The 25,803-nt window shown below is 41.7% G+C and overlaps 1 protein-coding gene across 1 annotated transcript in view; it reads left to right on the forward strand.

The window, feature by feature from the left end:
* The window catches only part of EAF1 (ELL associated factor 1), a 20,604-nt gene extending 8,619 nt beyond the window's left edge, over positions 1-11,985 (forward strand). Inside the window, exons 4-6 of the mRNA XM_075271303.1 lie at positions 866-1,032; positions 6,438-6,656; positions 9,621-11,985. Coding sequence (XP_075127404.1) covers positions 866-1,032; positions 6,438-6,656; positions 9,621-9,667 — 433 coding nt within the window. The 3' untranslated portion in view covers positions 9,668-11,985. The remainder of the gene's footprint in view (positions 1-865; positions 1,033-6,437; positions 6,657-9,620) is intronic.
* Positions 11,986-25,803: the final 13,818 nt, after the last annotated feature.

Below are 25,803 nucleotides of genomic sequence, written 5' to 3' on the forward strand. Positions count from 1 at the left end.
CAGTACTCGCTCATCTCTATATGGAACGTCCCACACTGTGACTTATCCTTCGTGCACACGTCCAAATGCCCCATCCAAGGGGGTGTCCAAGGGTCCGTTACGTTCAATTGAAAATAGAGCAGGTCTTATCTTGTCCATTTCATTGGAACAGAACATGACAGAAGCCCCCATAGAAGTAAGGGCATAACAGAATGCACTCGGATGACACTTAGATGTGAGTGTCATCCGACTGCATTCTTCTACAATATCTCTCAAATTTTTAGACAGTATGTTGTAGATTCACCAAAGTGTTTGATGCTGGATGATGAATCTGGTGGGTCTGAAGACTGTCTAGTCTAATTTTATGCCATCTGTCAGTTTGAACCAGAAGTTTATGCCAAAATTTCAGTGCATTTTGACACATTTTAAGGTTCACCTCCTATTCCATGCAAGGCAAATTCAATTGTCCAGCAAGTTGGAAAATTTTTCTCAGGCTAAATGCAACAAATAGAGACGCCTTTTTCACCAGTCGATACTGCAATAGTAAATCTGTCCCAATGTGTACAGTTATGTCATCTCTGTAATGTCACCTCAATCAGTAATGAGGTTCATCTATATATTTTTTCTGTATAGATGATTCTCCTTCGCCCCCCTCTTCTCTCTGCACTCTGCAAAGATAATAATTGGGGTACCAGGGAACCACCTTGTGTACAATCTTAAACCCTCAAACAACCCTTTTAAAACTGTTTGAACCTCCGGCATTCATCCATGATTGCCTCAGGAAGGGGCCAATGATCAATGATTTATCCTGTAGCCTTGCTTTACCTCTATTGCAGAATTTTATAGAGGAGAATAAAAATATACAATTTGTATTTATCATTTTTAGGGCTGAGGGCAGCAGCAAGATTCAAGCCCGGATAGAACAGCAATCTGCCCGGTCCTCACAACCAACGTCACAGTTTAAAGCGCCATCAAAACCTTCTGCAGGACCTAAAACCTCACCCCTGAAAGATCATCCTTCTCCTGAACCTCAGCTAGATGACATAAAAAGGGGTAAGAGCAAGCTAGTGATTTGTTCTCTCTCTTAATTGTAAATACCTACATCTTCCAGAACCATTTATTAGGTTAGGTTCACACATAGCATACTGTGCTGCATGGAAAAATTGTCCAAATTTTACCATAAATGATGGCAGCTTTGCAGGGTTTTTTTGTTTTATTTTTTGCCACATGGTATACTTACCGCTACATGTAAACCCAGCCAAACACTTAAGTTTCCATAGATGAATAGGTGATATATGGACTGTACAAAGCAGCCAAAACTGTATAATGAGATTAGTAATGGAACCGCACTATATAACATACTGTGTATGTTTAAAGCGTAACTAAACTTGAACAACAGGAAAAATAATGGGGAGGGGGGGGTCATTTTAAATGTCTTGGGTATTATAAAACAAAGAAACGTATTCCTGGTGTCATATGACAGAGGAGTTTCTTATCTTTCATATGATACAGCTGATACACTGTATTTTCAGTGATATCTCTGGATATAGTATAGAACTGCAATCTTGAGAATCTCATTGTTTATATGACACAAAAAGCACATTGCCAAGATATAACTGTTTCAACTGACCGACACAAGCCTGTACACGTTACAGATTATTTGGAGAAGGAAAGCAGGGCTAAAAAATGCAGGGTTTCGCAGAAAGGATCCAAAATTTAATTGAAAAAAAAAAAAGGATTCAATAAAATTTTATTTAAAAAGTATATTATAAAATGTATTAACGACACAAATCCTGTTGGTAAATTAAGAAGTTATTTGAAAGTTTATTTACTCTTTACTGATAAATCAGCATAAAAGTAAGCTATTCCAGGGGTGGTACATTGAATGGGTGGATCCTTGTTTCAGCGCAAACAATATGGACACAAATCAAATCAAACAAGCTTTATTGGCACGTCTGAATAGATATTTGGCATTGCCAAAGCTAGTAAAGTGTGTGTGGGGGGGGGGAGTTGGAGTTGTGGGGGTGATTGGTGGGTATGGGGGTGTTGGGGTGGTTGATTTGGGGTATAACAGTCCGTGGAGTCTCATCTTCCTCTTAGTTGGTGACCGCTATATGGGGGGGGGGTGTTTGGGGGTATAACAGTCCAGGTCATTTCAGCAGGTATATGTTTATTGATTTCAATAAAAACAATGTGACCCTCTCTGGAGTCCAGAATAAAAACTGCAGTGAATATTTTGATAATTAAACAAGAAAAAGGTGCCAAACTAGTCGCCACATATCTGGATGGGGGTACGTAATATGCATTTTAAATACACCTTTCATACAATTTTTTCTTATAGGTGTCAAATGGATTAATTTGTAAACAAACATTAAAATGTGTATATAACACATGACCAAAGCAAAAAGATACAGGAGCAGGAAACTATTTAAATAATGCATTAGCATGAGAACCATTACACCTTTATTTCTTACATCAGTAAATACATGCTTAATAATACATTGTTAAAAATTGCATCTACTTGCGCATCGTGCACGCTGGGCGGGCATTGAGGGTGTGTCTTCTTCTTCATCCACGCCTCTTCTTCCTCCGATGTCCTCCAGTCCCGTCCTCCTCCGGCGCTCGCGAACTGACACTGATATAAAAAAATGGCCTGGGCGCCTGCGCAGTAGCCGTAGTAGAAGCCGCATGCTACTGCGCAGGTGCCCAGGCCATTTTTTTATATCAGTGTCAGTTCGCGAGCGCCGGAGGAGGACGGGACCGGAGGACATCGGAGGAAGAAGAGGCGTGGATGAAGAAGAAGACACACCCTCAATGCCCGCCCAGCGTGCACGATGCGTAAGTAGATCATATTCTTTTTTAAGGTTTTATTTTAAAACGGGGGGGGGGGGGGGTTAGTTTAATATAACATTTACGGTGCCTGAATAGCCTTTTTAAAGGCTATTCACGCATATGTGGGGCTCTATCAGCATGATTTTGCTGATAGAGCCCCTTTAAATAGTTATTTTGAATCTCAGCCACAAGATGTCACCCTTATGAAGTTATTTCAAAAACTTACCACTAGACAGCCTCAGTTTTCATTAAAGGATGTACACCAATTGCAGGTGTGGGGATTAGTGGTCGGCAAAGCGGGTCCATAACAGATAGAAACAATGACACGGCTTGTAGGGTGCAAACTGGGGATGCCTGTGCTTATTTTTATGGTCTAAAACCAACAGAAAAGAATGGCCTTTATCAGCAACAAAGAAAACAGAAGCGGCTCGCCTGAGATCTAACATAGACCTTCCTCTCTAGACGAAGCGTTGTTCTACCAGCCACTGACCACTCAGCAGTGATGAGTAAAATTTTCACTCACAGGCTGAGGGCAGAGGTCCAAACTCTACAGCTCCAGCACACATCCAGACTGAACCCCTCCAGAATCCTATCCAACACTGGGCTCCTCCAACCCTTGTGTATTAACCTTTCTATGCAGGTGAAACAATTAACACTGGGTCCACACCAGCGCCCAATCTAACTTTTCAGGTTTCTGTCTTCTGCAGACAGAAGATGGAAACCTGTCAGACCGTGTCCTGCCTAACAACAGAAAAGGATTAGGAATTGAAGCTTTACACTTCTGACACCATATTATTAGTACATATATGAAAGAAATCTGGGGGAAATATATCTTCCTTCCTTGATTTTTCCCATCACTATCTTACACAGGGAATATATCAATGTTCTCAAAAAGATGTTGCTGTAATGGTGACTTTTGCATAAAGCGTTATTCATTTCATGAATTTAATTTAATTTTTTTATGTGATATTTAAATATTAATTTTTTTATTGATTCAGAAATTAGCTTTAACCACAGCGTTTGAATGAGGTCAGTGAGGCAATGTTGTGGGTCTCTTGGAGGGTCAGTGAGGCAGTGTTTTATGATGGAAGATAAAATGAGCAAGGTCTGGTTCATATCTGCGTTCGGTAATCCGTTTGGAGAGTCCACATGGGGAACCCCCGAACAGAATGCCGAATGCAATGCATTGACAAGCGGTGTGCAGTGAAAGCACACAGACCCCATAGACTATAATGGGGTCCATGTGCTTTCTGCACTCTGTCCACACAAGTCATGCGGAGAGGAAAGTAGATCATGAAGTACTTTTCTGTCCGCATGTTCCGTGCGGACACCACGCGGAAAGCACACCATTATAGTCTATGGGGTCCGTGTGCTTTAATAAGCTCTCCACTTGACAATGCGTTTGGTATTCTGTTGGGGGAGGGGGGTCCCCATGTGGAATCCCCGAACGGATTACCAAACACAGATGTGAACCAGGCCTGACACTGTAAAAGAAAGAAGAAGAAAAAAAAAAGTTCATAATATTGTTTACTCCTGACTAGTGACTCTCTAAATGTCTGTCTATTGCTATTGCTACCAGAAAATTTGCACTTCCCATTGCCTGTCATTAGCATACTATTGCCTACTTAGAACATATGAATATGTCAATTTAGAAGCTATCCCATTACCATAACAACTAACCTACAAACTTTACCTTGTTTTTAGATTTACTTTACTTCTTCGCTTTATAGGGACTGTAAAATGCAACAGATTTGCCGCGGCATTTCCCACACTGTCAAACTGCGGTGTTTCCGCTACTTGGGTCTGTTTATTTTATCTTGTATAGCACCAACATATACCGCAGCTCTTTACAGAAAACATATCACAGAAAAAAGTCCACAACTGCCTAAATACCAAATGAAACATGGCTGTGCAGGATGACAGGCCCCATTACAGTATATGATAGAAAGAGCCCAGGTGTAAAATGCTGAAACACACCTCCCTCCCCCCACTAGATGCCCATTATAATTATATATTATTATTATATAATACCCCATTATAGTCTATTATATTTCACACGCACACAGATAAAACTCACACAAGCTGCTTATCACAGTGTCCGTCACCGTTCCATATAGGGGACACAATGTCTAAGTTCCATATCAGTATGTCTTTGGGGTGTGACAGGAAACCTGAGTTCCCTGAGGATACTCTCTCAAACACAGGGAGAACATACAAACTCCTTGTAGATGTTGTCCTTGGTCAGATTAAAGGGGTATTCCCACGTCGCATACTCACCAGTCTTCGTTGCTGTAAATTCTTCTTTCTTCCGGCTTTATTGCATCATTGGTGGGCAGGTTACATATGCAAAGCCAGCGGCGAGATGTCGCTGGCCCTGCGTGCACGCTCATAGACCAGTCTAGCCTTCACAATGCGAATACAGACCCGGCATCCGCCTCTCTCTATTACAGCGGATGCCGGGTCTGTATTCGCATTGTGAAGACTAGACTGGTCTATGAGCGTGCACGCAGGGCCAGCGACATCTCGCCGCTGGCTTTGCATATGTGAATACAGACCCGGCATCCGCTGTAATAGAGATGCCGGGGAGTGTAGACGCCTGCACAGATGCCTGCAACATCGCTATGCTCCTGCCCTGCATGAAACCAGCAGCGGCAGAAGTGATGCTGTTATTCCGCTCCTCCGCCTCCCCCCGGAATAGCAGCATCGCTCCTGCAGCTGCTGGCTTCATGCAGGGCAGGAGCATAGCGATGTTGCAGGCATCTGTGCTGACGTCTAACCGTCTGTATTGGCGGCCCCTTCCCCCCAAAGGGTAAACTACCCCCTCCAGGCTCGCTCCCGTGCACTTAGCCCCTCCTCCCTCCCCCCTCAGAGCAGCAGATACATCAGATAAGTCAAGGGATGTGTCAAAAAAAAAATGAATAAAGTAAGATAGTGGACAAACAAAGCAGTTTTGCTGAAGCAGTGTATTTAGGAAAAGTCTTACATTCACATTAACAAGCAGTATAGATAGGATCCTTGTGATGGGACAACCCCTTTAACTCCTAGGACTTCAGCAATGTAAGGCTATAGTGCTAACTACTGACCCACCGTGCTGTAGTCATTCCATTATTGCCCATTCAGAATATATTTCTCTTTCTATGGAGTAATTAATGATAGAATCCCTTTAACTAGATCTGCTGTGTGTATATATCTCTTGCTTTTTGGTTATGTGCTTTATACACTTTTTAATATGTTTGTATCTATTTTACTCCTGTGGGAAAAATCTGGATGTGTATTTTAAACCGCATATTGTGAACACCCCTCTATACATGTGAGTATTGGTTTGGCACCTTTTTCTCAGTTTAAATGAACAAAGTTCACCGCAGCTGTTGTGGATTTGAGAAAGGGTCGTATCCTAGATGCAGAACGTGTTGTCCTTGTTATTACTGTTATCAATAAACGTCTCTTCAGCAATCCTCTCCTGGATATTCTAGAGAATCTAGATGCTTGGGTGTCATTGATAACTATATGGGCTAATAATAATAGGCACTATATACCCCAGGCAATTCAGGCTTCCTTCTGTCCCAGTAATAATGAGAATATTTATTTCCAAGGCTAACAATAAGAGTGTATTCTCTTGACAATAGAGCTGAGGGCAGAGGTGGAGATCATTGAGCAGATGAGCAGCAGCAGTGGTAGCAGCTCCTCAGAATCAGGAAGCTCCTCAGGGAGCGATGATGACAGCTCTAGCAGCGGTGGAGAAGATGACACACACACATCACCCTCTCAGCAGTACAGTAACAGAACGACCATCTCCAATGGCACTAACAGACCCCAGGGAAGTAACCAGCTGATGAATACACTCAGTAAGTAGAATCTTCCCCTGCTCTTCTGTACAGCAAGGGAAAGTCACTTGGAATTTTCTATATGTACCAGGGGAGTGAAAATATTAATGCGGAAATGCCTTCATGAAGAAAGTAAACTAACTTATTGCGTTTATAATGTGCACATAAGAAATATGTTAAAAGGCAAAAAAAAAAGTTTATTTACTGTATAATGAATGTATTGTAGTGTGCTCCAATAACTAGATGAAAAAGTTAAACATACCTTAAAAATTTAAGTTATTGGAGTTTTTTTTTTTATAGCTTTATTTATACATTTTCCATTGACAAATAATAAACATCAGTTCACAATCCAAGGTTACAGCTATGGCCTAGTTCACATCTGCATTCGGTATTCCGTTTGGGGAGTCAGCATGGCACCCCCGAATGGAATACTGAACGCATTGGCAAGCGGTGAGCTTATGAATGCACACGGACCCCATAGACTATAATGGGGTCTGTGTGTTCTTTTGCGTGTTGTCCGCCTGGAACATGCGGAGAGAAAAATACTTCATGAACTACTTACCTCTCCGCATGACTCGTGCGGACAGCGCGCGGAAAACACGGACCCCATTATAGTCTATGGCGTGTGCTTTCATTGCTCATCGCATGTCAATTCATGTCCCATGCAGACTCCCAAAGGGAATACCGAACGCAGATGTGAACCAGACTTATTAATGCTACAAGATGACATTCGCCGAGCAACTTCTATGCAAAATATTTAAGGCTTGTGATACCTAAATGATACAATGTGTTATATAAAAGTCAGGAACACCATTTGTCACATTATCATTTGAATATCACGTCATGGCCATGGGTAACCGTAAACATCAAGCATGTGGTGCCATCCCACGTCTCCCTCTGTGGTAAGTGGAAGAGACTCATATTAACCAATTTATGCCGGAGGTTGAAATTTTTGAGTTGTGTGCTATGAGCCTGCCGTTCCAATAATGGAACTCAAAGCATAAACGGGTTAACTCCCCATCTGTATGGATGGAGTACCAAGCAGCTGTTGTTTAATGTACTGGTCGGTCAAGTAAAAATCGTTGTGTGTCTTTTGTTAGTAGAATTAATTAATAAGTTAATAAAATGACCCCATGTGTAAAGAATTTCCCAGTATAGGTCACCTCATGAGATACCATTTGTGACTAAACCCAATCCAGTTTATTAGTGAGTCATAAAATCGTGGGGGAGTTGGTGTGAAATCCACATATGTAATATAGTCTTCTGTGCCACCATGTATAGAATGAGTAAAAGGGGCTTCTGTTTCGGCACACTGTGAATGTCAGAGAAATATTTCCTTTGTTAACCTAAGAAATTTCCTAAACCATGATGCCAGTTCCCCACTGATCAGTATGTTTATCCCAGGTTGTCTCAATATAATATATGTTGCACTAATTGAATAGGTTTCCTTTGTATATGATGGTGTTGAACACATTGCTGATGAAGAAAAATGTCAACCTGACAAATACCCCTTGACCACCAAGATTGGTGTACACTCTGTAGTAGGAGGCTGATCGGATCCTCGATTCCCACTCTTGGTTTATAAGCAAATTGAAGGTTATGTAGGGCGGGGGGGGGGGGGGGCTACACAGTTCCTCAGGTGTAATAGCACAATATGGTTAAAGATCTTCCTAACTTGCAAGGTCGGCGCAATTGAGCAGCAGTTGGTCATTTCACAGACCCCCGTTATCTTAGGTACAAGTATTAACTACAAGGTCTTCAAGAGGATGGGAATCGACTGCTTTCTTAGTTGGACGGTACCTAAGGATTTTAGGGAATACTCTATCTGGCCCAGTTTTTTTTCTCACCCCTCTCCACGCCCTATAAATGATTATTAGCAGAGGGTTTGTTGAGAGTACACTCAGCAGTGTTGTGATAGAGGAATGTAGATGAGGATAGAGGTCTTTTACCAGCTGTAGGTCTATGTAGTTCAATTGGTATAATAGCCAGTCTACATGCGTTTCTATAAGAGCCATGATATAAGTAGAGCTTCCAAGACAGTACAATTATATGTTTTTTTTTTTTTTTTTTTACTGGTGGCTGTAAATAAATAAGAAACACACATGGACAAAATTGTTTGTACCCCTCATTTAATGGAAAAAAACCCCAGCTCTATGTTCACAGACGGAAAAATGAAGCATATCTTGAAAAGAACACTGTCCCTACTGTGAAACATGGAGGAAGCTCTGTTATGTTCTGTGGCTGTTTACTGCATCTGGCACAGAGTGTCTTGAATCTGTGCAGGGTACAATGAAATCTCAAGACTATCAAGGGATTCTAGAGAGAACCGTGCTGCCCAGTGTCAGAAAGCTTGGTCTCAGTCGCAGGTCATGGGTCTTGCAACAGGACAATGACCCAAAACACACAGCTAAAAACACCCAAGAATGGCTAAGAGGAAAACATTGGACTATTCTGAAGTGGCCTTCTATGAGCCCTGACCTAAATCCTATTGAGCATCTTTGGAAGGAGCTGAAACATGGCGTCTGGAGAAGGCTCCCTTCACACCTGAGACAACTGGAACAGTTTGCTCATGAGGAGTGGCCAAAATACCTGCTGAGAGGTGCAGAAGTCTCAATGACAGTTACAGGAATCGTGTGATTGCCTCAAAAGGTTGTGCAACAAAATATTAAGTTATGGGAACCATCATTTCTGTCCAGGCCTGTTTCATGAGTTTTATTATTTAAAAAAATTTCTGCTGAAGTGAAAAGCAATGTCTGACTTTCATTTGTTCATTTTCATAGAATTTTTATATATTATTACTTTTGTCAGATTCAAGTTATTCCTGTGACCATTGTGGGGTTTTCTTTCACTAAACAAGGGCGTACCAACAATTTTGTCCACGTGTGTAAATCTGTCGTGTTTTGTGCATATAATGTTTTTGAGACTATTACGTTAGTATGTATCTGTCTCTTGCTGCAATTTATCTTCTGTTTTTTCTTATATTAGGACACGACCTACAACTGAGTGAATCAGGAAGCGACAGCGATGACTGAGAAGAGATTTTCTTCTTGTATATATTTTATTTGATTGTGTACATAGAAGCACTGATGCACCCAAATATTCAGGCACTGCAATAGTCTAGAAATATTCTGAAATAGCTCTTTCAGAAAGTAGATGTTCAGACTTCATCACACAGAGGTGTACCTATCGTCACTTGAATTCTCTGTGCATGAGACATTCATAAATACTAGCATATCATTATTTGCTATAGGGTCAGCACAAACTTGTTGAGCCCTGAGATTATTTGGAGGAAATGTTGACAGTTTCAAACAATGGGTAAAATCCTCCTCGCCATTCACATTGTATGTTTAAATATAAGGGAAAACTAGAAGGAAATAACTATTCATGTCTGTTAAAATTGTGTTAGCACCAAGTATGTATATATGTATTGATAAGGTATAAACCATTTTTAAAATATTCTAGGATTGCTCATTGTGTGATATGTTTTTGATATTCATATGCAAACATGAACATTTTTTTAAAATTATTTTGTTGCAAAGCCTGCTGTTTTAGTAGAACAGTTACACTTTAAAGGATTACAGACCTTAAAGGGATTCTACCACTAAAACACATTTTTTTCTAGTTACCACGTCGGAATAGCCTTTAAAAAGGCTATTCGTCTCCTACCTTTGGAAGTGCTCTCCGCACTGCGCATGCGCGAAATTGCGGTGCCCGCACTATGGCTGGGACCGCAATTTCGCGCATGCGCAGTACGTTCGGCAATCTTCGCCGAACAGAGCGTACTGCGCAGGCGTCCGACAGGCTGCTGAAGAAGGAAAGGGAGGATACCAAAGACCATAGAGGCGGTGCTGCGGTCGGTTTTCGAGCTGCAATGGGGACGCCCCCATCGCTGCTCCTGCGATGGGGACACCCCCATCGCTGCGAGACAACTCATTAGCATACCGGTACAAACCGGTATTTTGAACGAACGGCGGGGCGGAGAGCACTTCCCAAGGTAGGAGACGAATAGCCTTTTTAAAGGCTATTCCGACGTGGTAACTAGAAAAAAATGTGTTTTATTGGTAGAATCCCTTTAAAGGGTTTTTCCAATCTCAAGGATCCTATCTCTACTGCTAGCTTATGTAAGTTCAAGAGTTTTTCTAAACAAATTGCTTAACGCTAGGTTCACACTAGCATTCAGTTTTCTGTTCTTCAGGTCCACTCAGGGACCCAAAAACAGAAACCTAACCTGCTTAAAAAGCAGAAAGCCACGGACCCCATAGACAGTAATGGGGTCCACCAGGTTTCCAACTGAAAAATACAGAGAGAAATGCCCTGCTTGCAGGACTTTTCTCTCCACATTTTTCATGTGGATTTGGGAACAGAATCCCTGAGTGGAGTTCGAACGCTGCTGTGAATCCAGCCTTAGAAGTGCTGCTTTGTTTGCCTGTAATCAAATTATTTCTCCTTGGTCCTTGTCTTATATCTGATAACACAGGTCAGAGGGATGAGTTACTGCTCTGTGGAGGGGGGGTGGTGCTGAGTTATTTCCCTGTTATGCACAGTTCAGGGTTCAGGTAATCACGCCAGCTAATTGCTGTTTGCGGATAAAGGCTCAGACAGTGTGTTTATCTCGATGTAAACACAAAAATAACATTGAGTTTAATGGAAATTCATTCTTTGTAGAAGCTTGATAAGTCTTCTCTACAAACCTGTGTAATGTAATATACATTTATCATGCATATTATTTCATCTGCTTCTATATTAGATTTCTAGTAATGATAATAAATAATATGTCATGGTAAAAGCAATGTCTATATCTAGTGAGGTAAATCATAGTGTCCTGTTTAAACAGTGAAAGCTCTCCCACTAGTTTGTTGAAGAATACAGGAAGTGTGAAGAAGCAGGCAAACTGATGAGAGAGGGGAAACCTTCTTTAACCCCTTAATGACACATAATATAATATTACATTATGGTGTTGTTTAGGGGGTGCCAGTTATAGTGACTTTCATACCTCTTGAACTTTTTCACATTTTGTCACCTAACAACCACAAACTTAAATGTATCCTATTCAGATTTTAAATGATAGACCAACACAAAGTAGCAAATAATTGTGAAGTGGAATGAAACTGATACATGGCTTTAAAATTTTTAATCAATTAAAAATCTGAAAAGTGTGACATGCAAAAGTGTTCAGCCCCCTGTACTCTGATACCCCTAAATAAAATCCAGTGTGCACAATTGCCTCCAGAAGTCACTTAATTAGTTGATAGAGTCCGGCTGTGTGTAATTTAGTCTCAGTGTAAATACACCTGTTCTGTGAAGGCCTCAGTGGTTTGTTGGAGAACACTATTGAACAAACAGCATCATGAAGACCAAGGAACTCACCAAAGAGGTCAGAGATAAAGTTGTTCTGACGTTTATAGCAGGGATAGGTTATTAAAAAAAATCCCAAGCTTTGAGTATCCCAAATAGCACTGTTCAATCCATCATCTGTCCAAAAAAGGAAATAGTATTCTAGAACTGCAAATCTACCAGAACATGGCTGACCACCTAAATTGACAGTTCCAGAAAGAAGAGCACTGGTCAGAGAAGCAGCCAAGAGGCCCATGGTCACTCTGGAGGAGGTGCAGATATCCACAACTCCAGTGGGAGAATCTGTCCTCAGGATTATAAATTGTGAACTCAACAAATCTGGCCTTTATGGAAAAGTGGCAAGAAGAAAACCATTGTTGAAAAAAGACATATGGATTGCTATAATCTGTAGAGCAAAAATGTGTGGCGGAAAAGTAACACTGCTCATCACCCTGAACACACCATCTCCACTCTGAAACATGGTGTGGTAGCATCACAAGATAAGATAATCCTTTAATAGTCCCACAATGGGGAAATTCAGTGTGATACAGCAGCATAGATCATACAATATCCAAATACAAAAGCTCCAAGGTAGAGGCATTGCAGAGACAGTAGGTACAGATAAAAAAAAAAAAATTAAATAAAGGTTAAAAAAGGTAGTAGAGAAGATATTACAAGTTAAAGATCTTTCAGTTCTGTCTATGGAATGATCTCCGCTTAGCTCGGTTTTGGTTGTACAGCCCAGTGCTGTCACAGTCTCATGCATGGGATGGGAGTTGTTTTCCAGCATGAACTCGCCACGGACAGTATCCTTCTGTCATCCACCACCTGCACTGGGTCCAGGGGGCTCCCCAGGACAGAGCTAACCCTTCTATTCAGCTTGTCGAGTCTATTCCTATCCATGGTTGATTTGCTACTCCCCCAGCAGGCCACTCCGAAGAAGTAGACTGATGCCACTAAAGGGTTGAAAAAGTCCCTAAGAAGTGCCCCCTGGACTCCAAAGCCCCTCAGCCTCCTTAGCAGGTAGAGCCTGCTGTGAGCCTTTCTGTACAGCGCATTCCATGTGATCAGCCCAGTCCAGCATATTATTGAGTAGCACACCCAGGTAATCATAAGTGTTGACTTTCTCAATGCCTGTCCCCTGGATATCCACTGGTTTTGGAGCATATCTCTGTTTGTGAAAGTCCACCATCATCTCCTTGGTCTTCCCAGCATTAATCCTGAGGTGGCTGCGCTGGCAGCAATCCACAAAATCCTGGTTTAACTCTCTGTACTCCCTGTCATCGTCTGTGATGAGGCCTACTATTGCAGACTCATCGGAGCACTTCTGTAAGTAGCAGCTAGATGAGTTGCACCTACAAACTGCAGTGTACAGTGTGAAGAGGAAAGGGACAAGAACTGTACTTTGAGTTGTCCCCGTATTACAGATCACGGTGTTGGACACACAGCCCCGGGCTATCACATACTGAGGTCAGTTTGTGTCTAGGATCCAGTTGGACAGGTGATGGTCCACCCCAATAAGGTCCAGCTTGTCACTTAGTAGCCCTGGCTGAATGGTATTAAAAGCACTGGCGAAATCAAAGAACATTACAGTGTTTCCTGGTTTCTCCAGGTGAGAAAAAGCTTTGTGTAGAAGGTGGATGATGGCGTCATCCACCCCAATGCTCAGCCGATAAACAAACTGGAGAGAGTCCATAGCTGAGCACACTAGAGGGCGAGGATGTGTGAGAACCAGTCTCTCTAAGACCTTCATCAAGTGGGATGTCAATGTTACTGATCTGTAACCATTAAGGTCCGTCCGATGAGGTGTCTTTGTAAGTGGTACCACACAAGATCATTTCCACAGTTGTGGTACCATTCCCAGCTTTAGGCTCATATTGAACATATAACACCACACAACTGGTCCCCACAAGCAGATTTAAGCGGATAAGGTGTGAACCTAGCGTTAATGTCCGTTTTTAAACAGTTTTTTTTGCTTATTTTTTTATGAGCGCATAAAATACCTCGCCTCCATTATGTCTCTAGGAAAGTTGTCCCTGCTGTATATTGCCATGTGTTGGATAATGCGACGCTCTTCTTTGAGCCCTGAGTTGGCATAGATTTAAATTCCTGCATTACATACTATCTGAGGTGCAAAAATAGGTGTATGCCTCTTAATAATATTGGTGCATTTTTCACTAATATGGCCATTCATTAAGAATCACGCACTATAGACCATAGTGTACAGAATGAGCAACATCATTGGGGGGGGGGGCTTTCTACATTTCTCTGTGGAGCCCTATGTTGTCTGTGTACACCGCTTTTTCCTGCATTTCTCATGAATAATTCATACTAATTTAAAGAAACATCAAAAGAAAGCAGAATAAACTTATTTTAGAAAAAACAAATGCTAAAAAGCTTGGATTTTAGAGCAGAACAATAGTAAACAGAATGAATGTTTCTTCCCATAAAATCACAAATGGACCCCTGAAGAGCAGATGCAAACCTCGGTCACAGTCTTGGTAGTTATATTGCTAAAATTTCATGAAACATTGTACCAATTACCGTACATACTCGAGTATAAGCCGACCCGAATATAAGCCGAGACCCCTAATTTTACCACAAAAAAACTGGGAAAACTTATTGACTCGAGTATAAGCCTAGGGGGAAAATCCACGATTGCAGATAAAAAGTCTGGTCATGTGCATTACAGCTTCGTAACTCCATGGGGATCATAGTAATAGCAGTTAACCCCATCATGTCCCTCACATTAACCCCCTGTGTGCCTCATATAAGAGTTACTGATATGTGGGACATATGGAGGTAATAATTAGGTATTTTTATCATGAAGGTCCTTCATTAGTACCCTCATGTGTCTCACATATTAGTAACCAGTGGTGAACCTAGCCTCTCTGCTGCCTGAGGCGGACGATCGAAAGACGGGGGTGATGTTCATCTTTTGATCGTCAGCCAAAGACAGCAGGGGGGGGGGGGGCCCGGACATTACAATAAATACAATGCAGTAATACTCACAGGAGACGTCTCCCCACATTTCCAGTCTCTTCCCTTTGGACCGCCATGACCACTTCTTTCAGCTGTGACTTGACTCTGTAAAGTTTGAAACATAGACATCTTTGATTCCTCACTTCTCCACACATCCAACCCATATATATGTATAGATATCCCACAGCGGCCCCTGCAGCCTATATTATGCCCCACAGTGGCACAATAGAGGTTGCAGGGGGGCTGCTGTGGGGCATAATAGAGGTTACAGGGGCCACAGTGGAACCTTCAAGCTCTATTATGCCCCACAGTTGCACACCCATGAACTATTATTATACTCAGGGGTCTTTTCAGACCCCCAAGTATAATAATCGGAGCCCCAGGGGAGATGAGGGAACATAATAAACACTGTTACTCACCTCTCCGGGACCCGGATATGAATTCAGCGAACTGTCAGTTTTCCAGCGGTATATAAAACTGCCTGTGCCCAAACCCATGAAAGGTCCTCTTTAATGCTAGCAGGCTTCGGGCCTATATGGTAATGCCCAGACATCACGTGGTCTGGAATATTACCATATAGGCCCAAAGCCAACCCTAGCAGTACCATACAGGCCAAAGCCTGTGTTAGCAGTAACAGGCTATTACTACTAGCACATGCTTCAGGCCTATATGGTACTGCTAGGGCAGGCTTTGGGCCTATATGGTAATATTCCAGACCACGTGACATCTGGGAATTACCATATAGGCCCGAAGCCTGCTAGGAGTAACATCGGATCCAGAGAGGTAAGTAACACTGTTTATTATGTTCCCTCACCTCCCCTGGGGCTCTGATTATTATACTCGGAGGTCTGAAAAGACCCCCGGGTATAATAATGGCGGTAGTGGGATCGCGGCCTGCCCGGGCCTACTCACTGCCGGCCTCCGCGGCCTATAGTACATGGGGAAGCGGGGGCGGCAGTGAGCAGGTCTGGGGAGGTAGGTAAATAGGCCGCTACCTGCTGGAGATACTCCAGCAGGTAGCGGCCTATTATAAAACAAAAAAAGAAGTTTTATACTTACCGATCTTGTTGTTGCTCCCGCCGCCTCCGCGATCCTCTTCTCCTACAGGCTGACGTCTGCGTAGGCGGCGTCACTAGGCCGCCTACGCACGCTGATACGTACTCAGACGTCTAGGTATCAGCGAGCGTCATCACATGATGACGCCGCCCACGCTGATACCTAGACGTCTGAGTACGTATCAGCGTGCATAGGCAGCCTAGTGACGCCGCCTACGCAGACGTCTGAACCAGCGCAGAGAGAAGCAGCTCCCCTGCGCTGGTTCAAAGTAAAAAAAAAAAAAAAGTAATAAAAGGAAAAAAAAAAAGTCGCCCGTTAGTAACCCTTATATGGGGCACACAGGGGTTAATATGAGGGACATGATGGGGTTAACTGTTATTAATGTGAGGCACATGGAGTTACTGAAACTAAATTAATAACCCCAAATGCCTGACATTAATAGGCAGAGTAACTAAAGGAAGGTCCCTGTGTGTGTCACGTTACTGTAGCTTCCTCTCCTCCATACAACAGACATCTTCCATAAGACACAATGAATCCTGGCCACTCATCTGCAGGGTAGATGCGAAATCCTAGTGTGCTAAAGGACCTCTGATGACGTCATGACCATGTGATCGGACTCTGGTGTGGGCGGAGCTACTAGGATTTAAACTCAACCTTTTCTGCAGATGTTACATACCAGTGGCTACAGGACCTTTGATGACATCACAGTCATGTGACCTCATGACAAGCCAATCACAGAGCAGTAGCACTAAAGGACCTCCCCCTTCCAGGTTCTTCCAGTTTTCTGTACTCAGTGAACCCTGACTCGCGTATAAGTCGAGGGGGGCTTTTTCAGCATGAAAAATATGCTGAAAAAGTCGGCTTATACTCGAGTATACACGGTATATAGCAGAAGTAGATAGTAGTCTACTAACCTAGTAATTCTGTATTTCATGCAAGTTTTATATGTACATGATAAATTCTTTCCTAAGTTACATAGGTACCAATTGTAATAATAATAATAAACTGTATTTATATAGCACCAACATATTCTGTAGCACTTTACAAATCAGAGGACACATGAACAGGCAATATGAGACATTACAATGTGACAAATAAACATATCACACAATAGGAGTGATGGCCTGCTCACAAGAGCTTACATTCTATGAGGAATTGTGAGTAAATAATAATCTTTTTCTACATTGTACTTTAAGAATTAATTTTTGCTTAACAATATTTATTGGGGTTCGTCCAACAAATACACTTGCCAAGGGCCCGCGGCCTTACTAGCTTACTGATCCCCGCTCCTGTACAAGGCCATCTGCGCTTCCCCTTCTTCCCTCCAAGGGGGCCAGTAGGACATTTCTATCTGTGATGTCACCCAACTACGTTCCACAATAGTAATAGAAGAGTCCTTCTTGCATCTGATTCTTCTGTTCTTGACAATACATGTGCAGCTTCCACCTGAACTTGTACTAAAGTCTGAGATTCTGAATTGCCAGCAACAAGAGTATTTTGCCAAGCAGGCACATTGTAAGTTAAAGATGTGCTTTATTTTGCATAATTGTTCCAGCTTGACATTTATGGTCATTGGTGTAGGTAAAAAAAGCATTGCTCCTGGAGATACGCATATTGTTCTCAAGACATTCTGCTTAATCAGCGGCCTGAATACAACTCACCATAATTAAGTTACTTGTTCATTCACATTATGCTGCATTAGGGGCCGATTTCTCATTTGAACTGATGGCTAAATCTAACCTAACCGATGAAGTAATCTTTATAGAGTGTGATTATGGATACTTTTTAGATATTTCCTTTTGATGCCATGTAAACTGTGTACGTGCATTGAAGATAAGCTCTGGGAGTTAGCCATACCTTGAGGCTAAAGCTCCACATAGCAGGACACAGCAAAACAGCACTGCAGGAAAAACCATGGCAGCAACGAATCACAGTATTTCCAGCAAAACTTTTCACAGAAAGATTTTCTGCTTCCATTGATAAGGTCAAAGCCGTGTTTCTGACTAATTGACATGCGTGGTAACCTCGGGGAGCTGTCTTCTGGCAGCAAGCCAAGCATTTGTTTTTCTTGCACCCATCCTGGATGCAAGTGCCATCTTATCATATAACATTATACCAAGTTTCAAGCATAAGCAACTACAGTCCTATGAAAAAGTTTGGGCCCCCCTATTAATCTTAATCATTTTTAGTTCTAAATATTTTGGTGTTTGCAACAGCCATTTCAATTTGATATATCTAATAACTGATGGACACAGTAATATTTCAGGATTGAAATGAGGTTTATTGTACTAACAGAAAATGTGCAATATGCATTAAACCAAAATTTGACCGGTGCAAAAGTATGGGCACCTCAACAGAAAAGTGACATTAATATTTAGTAGATCCTCCTTTTGCCTCTAGTTGCTTCCTGTAGCTTTTAATCAGTTCCTGGATCCTGGATGAAGGTATTTTGGACCATTCCTCTTTACAAAACAATTCAAGTTCAGTTAAGTTAGATGGTCGCCGAGCATGGACAGCCGCTTCAAATCATCCCACAGATGTTCAATGATATTCAGGTCTGGGGACTGGGATGGCCATTCCAGAACATTGTAATTGTTCCTCTGCATGAATGCCTGAGTCGATTTGCAGCGGTGTTTTGGATCATTGTCTTGCTGAAATATCCATGCCCGGCATAACTTCAACTTCGTCACTGATTCTTGAACATTATTCTCAAGAATCTGCTTATACTTAGTGGAATCCATGCGATCCTCAACTTTAACAAGATTCCCGGTGCCGGCATTGGCCACACAGCCCCAAAGCATGATGGAACCTCCACCAAATTTTACAGTGGGTAGCAAGTGTTTTTCTTGGAATGCTGTTTTTTTTTGGACACCATGCATAACGCCTTTTTGTATGACCAAGCAACTCAATCTTTGTTTCATCAGTCCACAGGGCCTTCTTCCAAAATGAAGCTGGCTTGTCCAAATGTGCTTTTTCATACCTCAGGCAACTCTATTTGTGGCGTACGTGCAGAAACGGCTTCTTTCTCATCACTCTCCCATACAGCTTCTATTTGTGCAAAGTGCGCTGTATAGTTGACCGTTGCACAGTGACACCATCTGCAGCAAGATGATGCTGCAGCTCTTTGGAGGTGGTCTGTGGATTGTCCCTGACTATTCTCACCATTCTTCTTCTTTGCCTTTCTGATATTTTTCTTGGCCTGCCACTTCTGGGCTTAACAAGAACTGTTCCTGTGGTCTTCCATTTCCTTACTATGTTCCTTACAGTGGAAACTGACAGGTTAAATCTCTGAGACAACTTTTTGTATCCTTCCCCTGAACAACTATGTTGAACAATCTTTGTTTTCAGATCATTTGAGAGCGGGCTGTCCATGCTCGGCGACCATCAAACTTAACTGAACTTGAATTGTTTTGTAAAGAGGAATGGTCCAAAATCCCTTCATCCAGGAACTGAGTAAAAGCTACAGGAAGCGACTAGAGGCAAAAGGAGGATCTACTAAATATTAATGTCACTTTTCTGTTGAGGTGCCCATACTTTTGCATCGGTCAAATTTTGGTTTAATGCATATTGCACATTTTCTGTTAGTACAATAAACCTCATTTCAATCCTGAAATATTACTGTGTCCATCAGTTATTAGATATATCAAACTGAAATGGCTGTTGCAAACACCAAAATATATAGAACTAAAAATGATTAAGATTAATACCCCTAACTTTTTCATAGGATTCTAGCATTCAGCTTTTAAGCATAACAATGTTTTTCATATATTACATGATTATAACCATCACACCATTACCTATAGGGAAACCACCAGTGTTTCTGTAGGTATAGTTGACATGCTGAGATTTCCATAACCGAAATGGTATTGAAAATCGTGTTTGCTGCGCATATTTTTCTGCAATATGTGCATGGGATACGCTAGAATCCCATCCACTATGCAGGGACTGTATAACACTGCCAGTGTTTCTGTAGGTATAGTTGACATGCTGAGATTTCCATAACCGAAATGGTATTGAAAATCGTGTTTGCTGCGCATATTTTTCTGCAATATGTGCATGGGATACGCTAGAATCCCATCCACTATGCAGGGACTGTATAACACTGCAGATTTTTCTGTGGCATTTCCGCTGCAGCCAAACCACAGCATTTAGGCCACATGAAAGGAAATACATGATAGACAGAAGAGATGATAGAGAGTGGCCATTTCTGAAAAAAATTCAGAATGTTTCACTATGTAGCCAAAATGACGTTACCTATATTCTTTGGATTGGTACAATTACAATGATACCAAATGTATATAGTTTTTTTTTCTTAACGTTTTAACCATTTAAAAACAAAATACCAAGCTTTCCAAAAAATACATTTCTTGGAGTTGTCATATTCTGACACCCATCACCTTTTTATATTTCAATGTATAGGAATGCAGAAGGTGTCTTATTTTGTGGGGACAGATGTACTTTTTACTTATACCATTTCGAAATATGTCTATTGATTTGATTGGCTTTGGCAGCCACTCATATATCTTCAATAAAATAGGAAACACTCCAATGTATAGAAAAAAAAAGAAAAGACTTTGTTAGCCCAAAGTGCAACATTTCAGTCCACATAGGCCTTATATTGATGAGAAATACATATGGCATGTACCAATAGGGAAAGAGATGTGGGGAAAAAGGGAGAAAAGAATGAGGTGTGTGAAATAAATAAAATATAATATTTAAAGGGGTAGTGCAGCCATTTAAAACATGAAAACAGTTGAGAATTTTTTAAAATAATTTTTAAAAAGTCAATGCATATGACTGCTGCAGCCTATCACAACCTGCAGTGGGTTGTTACCTGGATTTACAGCAGCACTCGCTTTCCGCTGGGGGTTTCTGCACCATTCCAGCAGGACTTTTCTCTATGCATTTTTTGGGCAGAAAGCGAGCACACCCCATTATAGTTTATGGAATCTGTGGGTTTCCACGGGTAACCCCTTTTTAAGCAGATTGGGTTTCCGTTTTTTGGGTACCAAAGCAAGCCTGAAGAATGGAAACCCAAGTGCAGGTGTGATGATTCCCTCCTAACACATAATATAGTTCTTATCTCTACTACTCCTTAGCTCTCTCACCTCCATTCCTGAGACAGAATTTCTGCATAACTATTGTATTTTAAGACAAGGAGTTATTACAGCACTACCTTACCTTTTGTAAATGTAGGCAATGTTTCGGAGAGAGGAGAGAAATCATAGGAACTGTAGTTCTTTAAATAGAAATCCAACTCTCTGCAAGTCATAGGAGCATAAAAAAGCCCTTTAAATCCTATCCTACTAATATTATAAATGTGAAAGTTTGTGTGTTTGGATGTTTGTGTGTTTGTTACTCAATCGCGCAAAAACAGCTGAACAGATTTAGATGAAATTCGGCACATAGATAGTTTGTAATCTTGAATTAACATATAGGCTACTTTTCATCCCGGTAAATGACATGGCTTCACGACTATTGTGAATTTATGTTCACATACTATATTAAACTGCTCTTGCAGCAGCTTATCTCAGGTTCTGATAAAGTCAGGTCTGTTATCTCTGTATGTAAACACACAGCTAACCCTATGTTCTATTGTTTACATGCATTTGCATATTATCTGATCTGCTCCAGGCAGTGCTGACACACTGGAAGGGAAAACACCTTTAATCCAAATTGGCAGTTTGCTACTTTTAAACTTTACTTTGCTGGGAAAAAGAAAATCTAATTTGTCGCAAAATTCTAAAACAATGAGAGCTATAAAGGTAGCCAGAAGTCACAGAGTTCTCCTCAAGAAGAGCTGAGGGGGATTATCGGCACCAACAACACGCTCATTATATGGCATCGCAGCAAGCTGCTGAGATGCCGGAACAATCACGGACACAGCGTGAGGAACATTTTCAGCAGCAGGACAGCTTAACAGCTGCCGAAACGCCAGAACAGGCAAACTATCCATGGTAGCAATTTGCTGAATTTAGGTGGATCATCGACGCCAAGCAACACGCATATGAAGAGGAGAAAGTACTTTGGGAAGTATAAAGTGACCACCCCCTACCCAATTACCACTGAATAGTATAACAATATAAGGGAAGTGCTGTACAATGTGTTTAGCAGAGCTTGCAGCACTTTTTCATCAGAGAGCTTTGATGGAAAGACAGGCTTAGCTATGCATGGTTAGTGTACACACATAAATAATCCATGTGTTACATTCAGCCATGTCCTATATTTACTGACTTCTTTGAGGAGCCATAGGATATGTGTTATGTCTGCACTTGTTTGAACTTCTGCGCCATCCTCTGGCTGCAATGTACAACGCAGGAGGCGTGTCCTCTCATGACTACCTGCTCCTAGACTCTGGTCATTTTGTCTTGGCACAGTTAGGGTTACTTTTTGTGTGCTTTGTGATTGATAGCCTGTCTACCAATCAAGCCTGGGGCGGGTTCTGGTCTTCCTATAAACAGGTCACCAGCTCACACGTTTGCTGACTATTGTGTCTCTGACTTGCTAAGTGGTTGTCCTTGCTCATGCTTTGTATTACTGACCTCTGCTTTTTGGATTTCGATTTGGTACTGTTTGTCTCTCTAGTATGACCTCAGCTTGCTGACTCCGCTTCTGTGTTGTTTTGTCTTGTCCTAGAGAAAGAACTGTCGTCCAGTTGCCCTGCTACCGCCTAAGGTAGTTGAGTCAAGTAGATAGGGGCTGGGTCAAGTTTAGAACTCATTGTCTCTGTCATTCCTTCCGCTTACACAAAAAAAATAGCCACGGGCATGTGTAGTCGGCTCTGCCCGAGGCCCGATGGCAGAGTCAACTGCGCATGCATAGAAGTTTGAAGCCAGCACTGGAAGAAGACGCAGGGAGAGGGCGTTCCGGATGAAGATGGAGGAGACACTGGGGATTTCTTTCTGGAGCGCTAGGGACCGCCCCCAGTGCTGCGAGAGAACTCATTTGCATATTGAAAAAAACGTGATTTCTACCGAACGGCGGTGTGGAGAAGACATCTAAAGGTAGGAGAAGAATAGTCTTTCTTAAGGCTATTCCCAAGTGTTAGTGAGAAGAAATAGCAATTTAATGATATATTCCCTTTAAAGAATAACGGTTGTTTCAAATATTTTTTTTGTAAATGAATAGATCAGGTGAATATAACAAACGTAATACATCTTATCAGAGAAAAGTGATTAACAGTTACATAGTAGATGAGACTGGATGAAGAAACAGGTCCATCCCATAACCCTACAGTGTTCATCAAATGTCAGGGGAAGAAATTTCGCTTCAAAATCCGCCCCTTTACAATAGTGGTCTACGTAGATTGCATTTTTTTTTTCTGCTAGCAGAAAAAAAGAAGCAACATGACCTTTCTTCAGGTGGAAGCCGCGGCGCGCTAAGCCACGGCTTCTGCCTAGTGGCAGCACCCTCCGATGTCGGCTCATTCATTTGAGCCGGGTACGGAGGGGAAAGCCGCGACCGCGATGGTTGTGGCAGGCGGGTTTTGACCCGAGAGTGACACGTCTCTCTCGTCACTCTCTGTGTCAAAATCCGCCCCCACCGCCCCCGTGTGAACGAGCCCTAAAAATGGAAAAAAAACAATACTGACCACTTGTAACTGTGACCTTTCTGACTATTGTAGTCAAACGGGTTTTTCTATGTTAAAGATAATACTCTACTTTGTATCTATCATCCATTTTGTGTATATATATATATATATATATATATATATATATATATATATATATATATATCTGTGTGGTGCTTAGGAATGTTGATAAAGGTGCTAGTCCATGTTTTTTACACATTTACGGCAGTTATAGTGAAAAAAAAGCAATGCTTTTATACAAAAATTAGCTTATTTTGGGGACTTGTAAGTGCAATAGACTTGTTATTTTGAAAAAAAAAATGTGGCAGTGTCCCTGATTGAAAAATAATGAAGAGGCAGTGACTTTCCAAAATAAAATGCCTCCAAAAATGATCCCTTTATAGGAGCTGAATGCTGCACCAACATGGTCTTAGTATTGGAAGAAGCAATGGTGGGGGCTTTTGTTTTATTGTGTTATGCCAACAGTGTGTTAAGAAACATCTGTGGCTGCCAGTGGACTGCACACACTATTATGCTCCATAGTGGATCAGCCATGAACAACTATTATACTCTGGTGCTTAGGAATGTTGATAAAGGTGCTAGTCCATGTTTTTTACACATTTACGGCAGTTATAGTGAAAAAAAAGCAATGCTTTTATACAAAAATTAGCTTATTTTGGGGACTTGTAAGTGCAATAGACTTGTTATTTTGAAAAAAAAAATGTGGCAGTGTCCCTGATTGAAAAATAATGAAGAGGCAGTGACTTTCCAAAATAAAATGCCTCCAAAAATGATCCCTTTATAGGAGCTGAATGCTGCACCAACATGGTCTTAGTATTGGAAGAAGCAATGGTGGGGGCTTTTGTTTTATTGTGTTATGCCAACAGTGTGTTAAGAAACATCTGTGGCTGCCAGTGGACTGCACACACTATTATGCTCCATAGTGGATCAGCCATGAACAACTATTATACTCTGGGGTCTTTTCAAACCCATGTGATGTCTGTGACATCACCAAATACGCCTGAAGATGCCTGGAAGATGCTGGTGTGCAGTAGAGGTAAGTAACAGTGTTTTTTATGTTCCCTGGGTCTCCGATCATTATACTCCAGGGACTGAAAAGACCTCAGAGTATAATGATAGCGGTGTTTGTTGGGGTTCACAAGACTGCGGCCCCACTTACTAATCCCAGGCATTGGCAAGTAAATAGGGCCGTTACCCGCTGGATTTACACATCAGGGGCCATCGGGCCCCCTAATGTCCTGTGGCACCCGCTACCGCTGCTAACCCGGTATTTACGCCACTGTCATATGCACTGCCACTACTACCTCCAGCACCAACAGTCATGTCTTCCTCTTCCACCTGTACTTCCAAAAAACGCGGTCTCATCCAACTCATCAAAAAGAGGAAAACGACTCAGACTACGAGAAATCTCTTTCTCAGCATGTGCCACACCACTGGTAGTGATCTGTGTCAGTGAAGATGAAGGAGACATGGCTGTCAGTCAAGGAAGGGGAAGAGCCACATCTCATCAGATGCAATATCCTCCCGTCACCAATCATCAAACTAAATAATCAAAAACCTTATCTTCATTCTCAGAAGATTCTTATTAGTACTAGCACAAATTTCCTTCTTCCCCTGCTTCCACCCGTCCCGCTTTTTTTTCCAGTCATTTTACTGCACTACTTATAAAATAGTGATTAGCTAATATTATCAGATTGATTGGATGTCTTTTTTTTTAACAAAAAAAATTAAATTAAAGATTTTTTTTTTGGTCACAGGTCAAATCTGGTTAGTTACAAACCAGTTCACTCATCCTGTAGTGAGGTCATCTATATGAAAATTCGATTTGGTTGCAGAAAACCCATCTAAGGCCGAGGTCCCACGTGGCTTAATTACGAAGGGTTGGCCGTGGCAGAAAAATATGCGCAAGCAAATATGCTGCGATTTCCAAAACCGTTGCTGTTGTCATTTATACCTACAGAAACACCAATGGTTTCCCTATGGGTATAATTGAAGCAGAAATTGGGGCCACAGAACTCAGGACAGGTCCTATTCCTGTCCGCTTCATGTGAAGGGGCCTTAGAGTGGTGTAAGAATTGCTTCATCAAGAGTAAACCTTTGCCCATATACCCAGTGGAATTAGACATAATACAGAAGCTCCCCCCTCCCCCCTATACATTAGACAGCGCTCAGCTTTCTCCCCTGGATTTCTGTGTTAGTCTTGCT

Source organism: Leptodactylus fuscus, chromosome 4, assembly GCF_031893055.1.
Source record: "Leptodactylus fuscus isolate aLepFus1 chromosome 4, aLepFus1.hap2, whole genome shotgun sequence".
Classification (NCBI taxonomy): Eukaryota; Metazoa; Chordata; class Amphibia; order Anura; family Leptodactylidae; genus Leptodactylus; species Leptodactylus fuscus.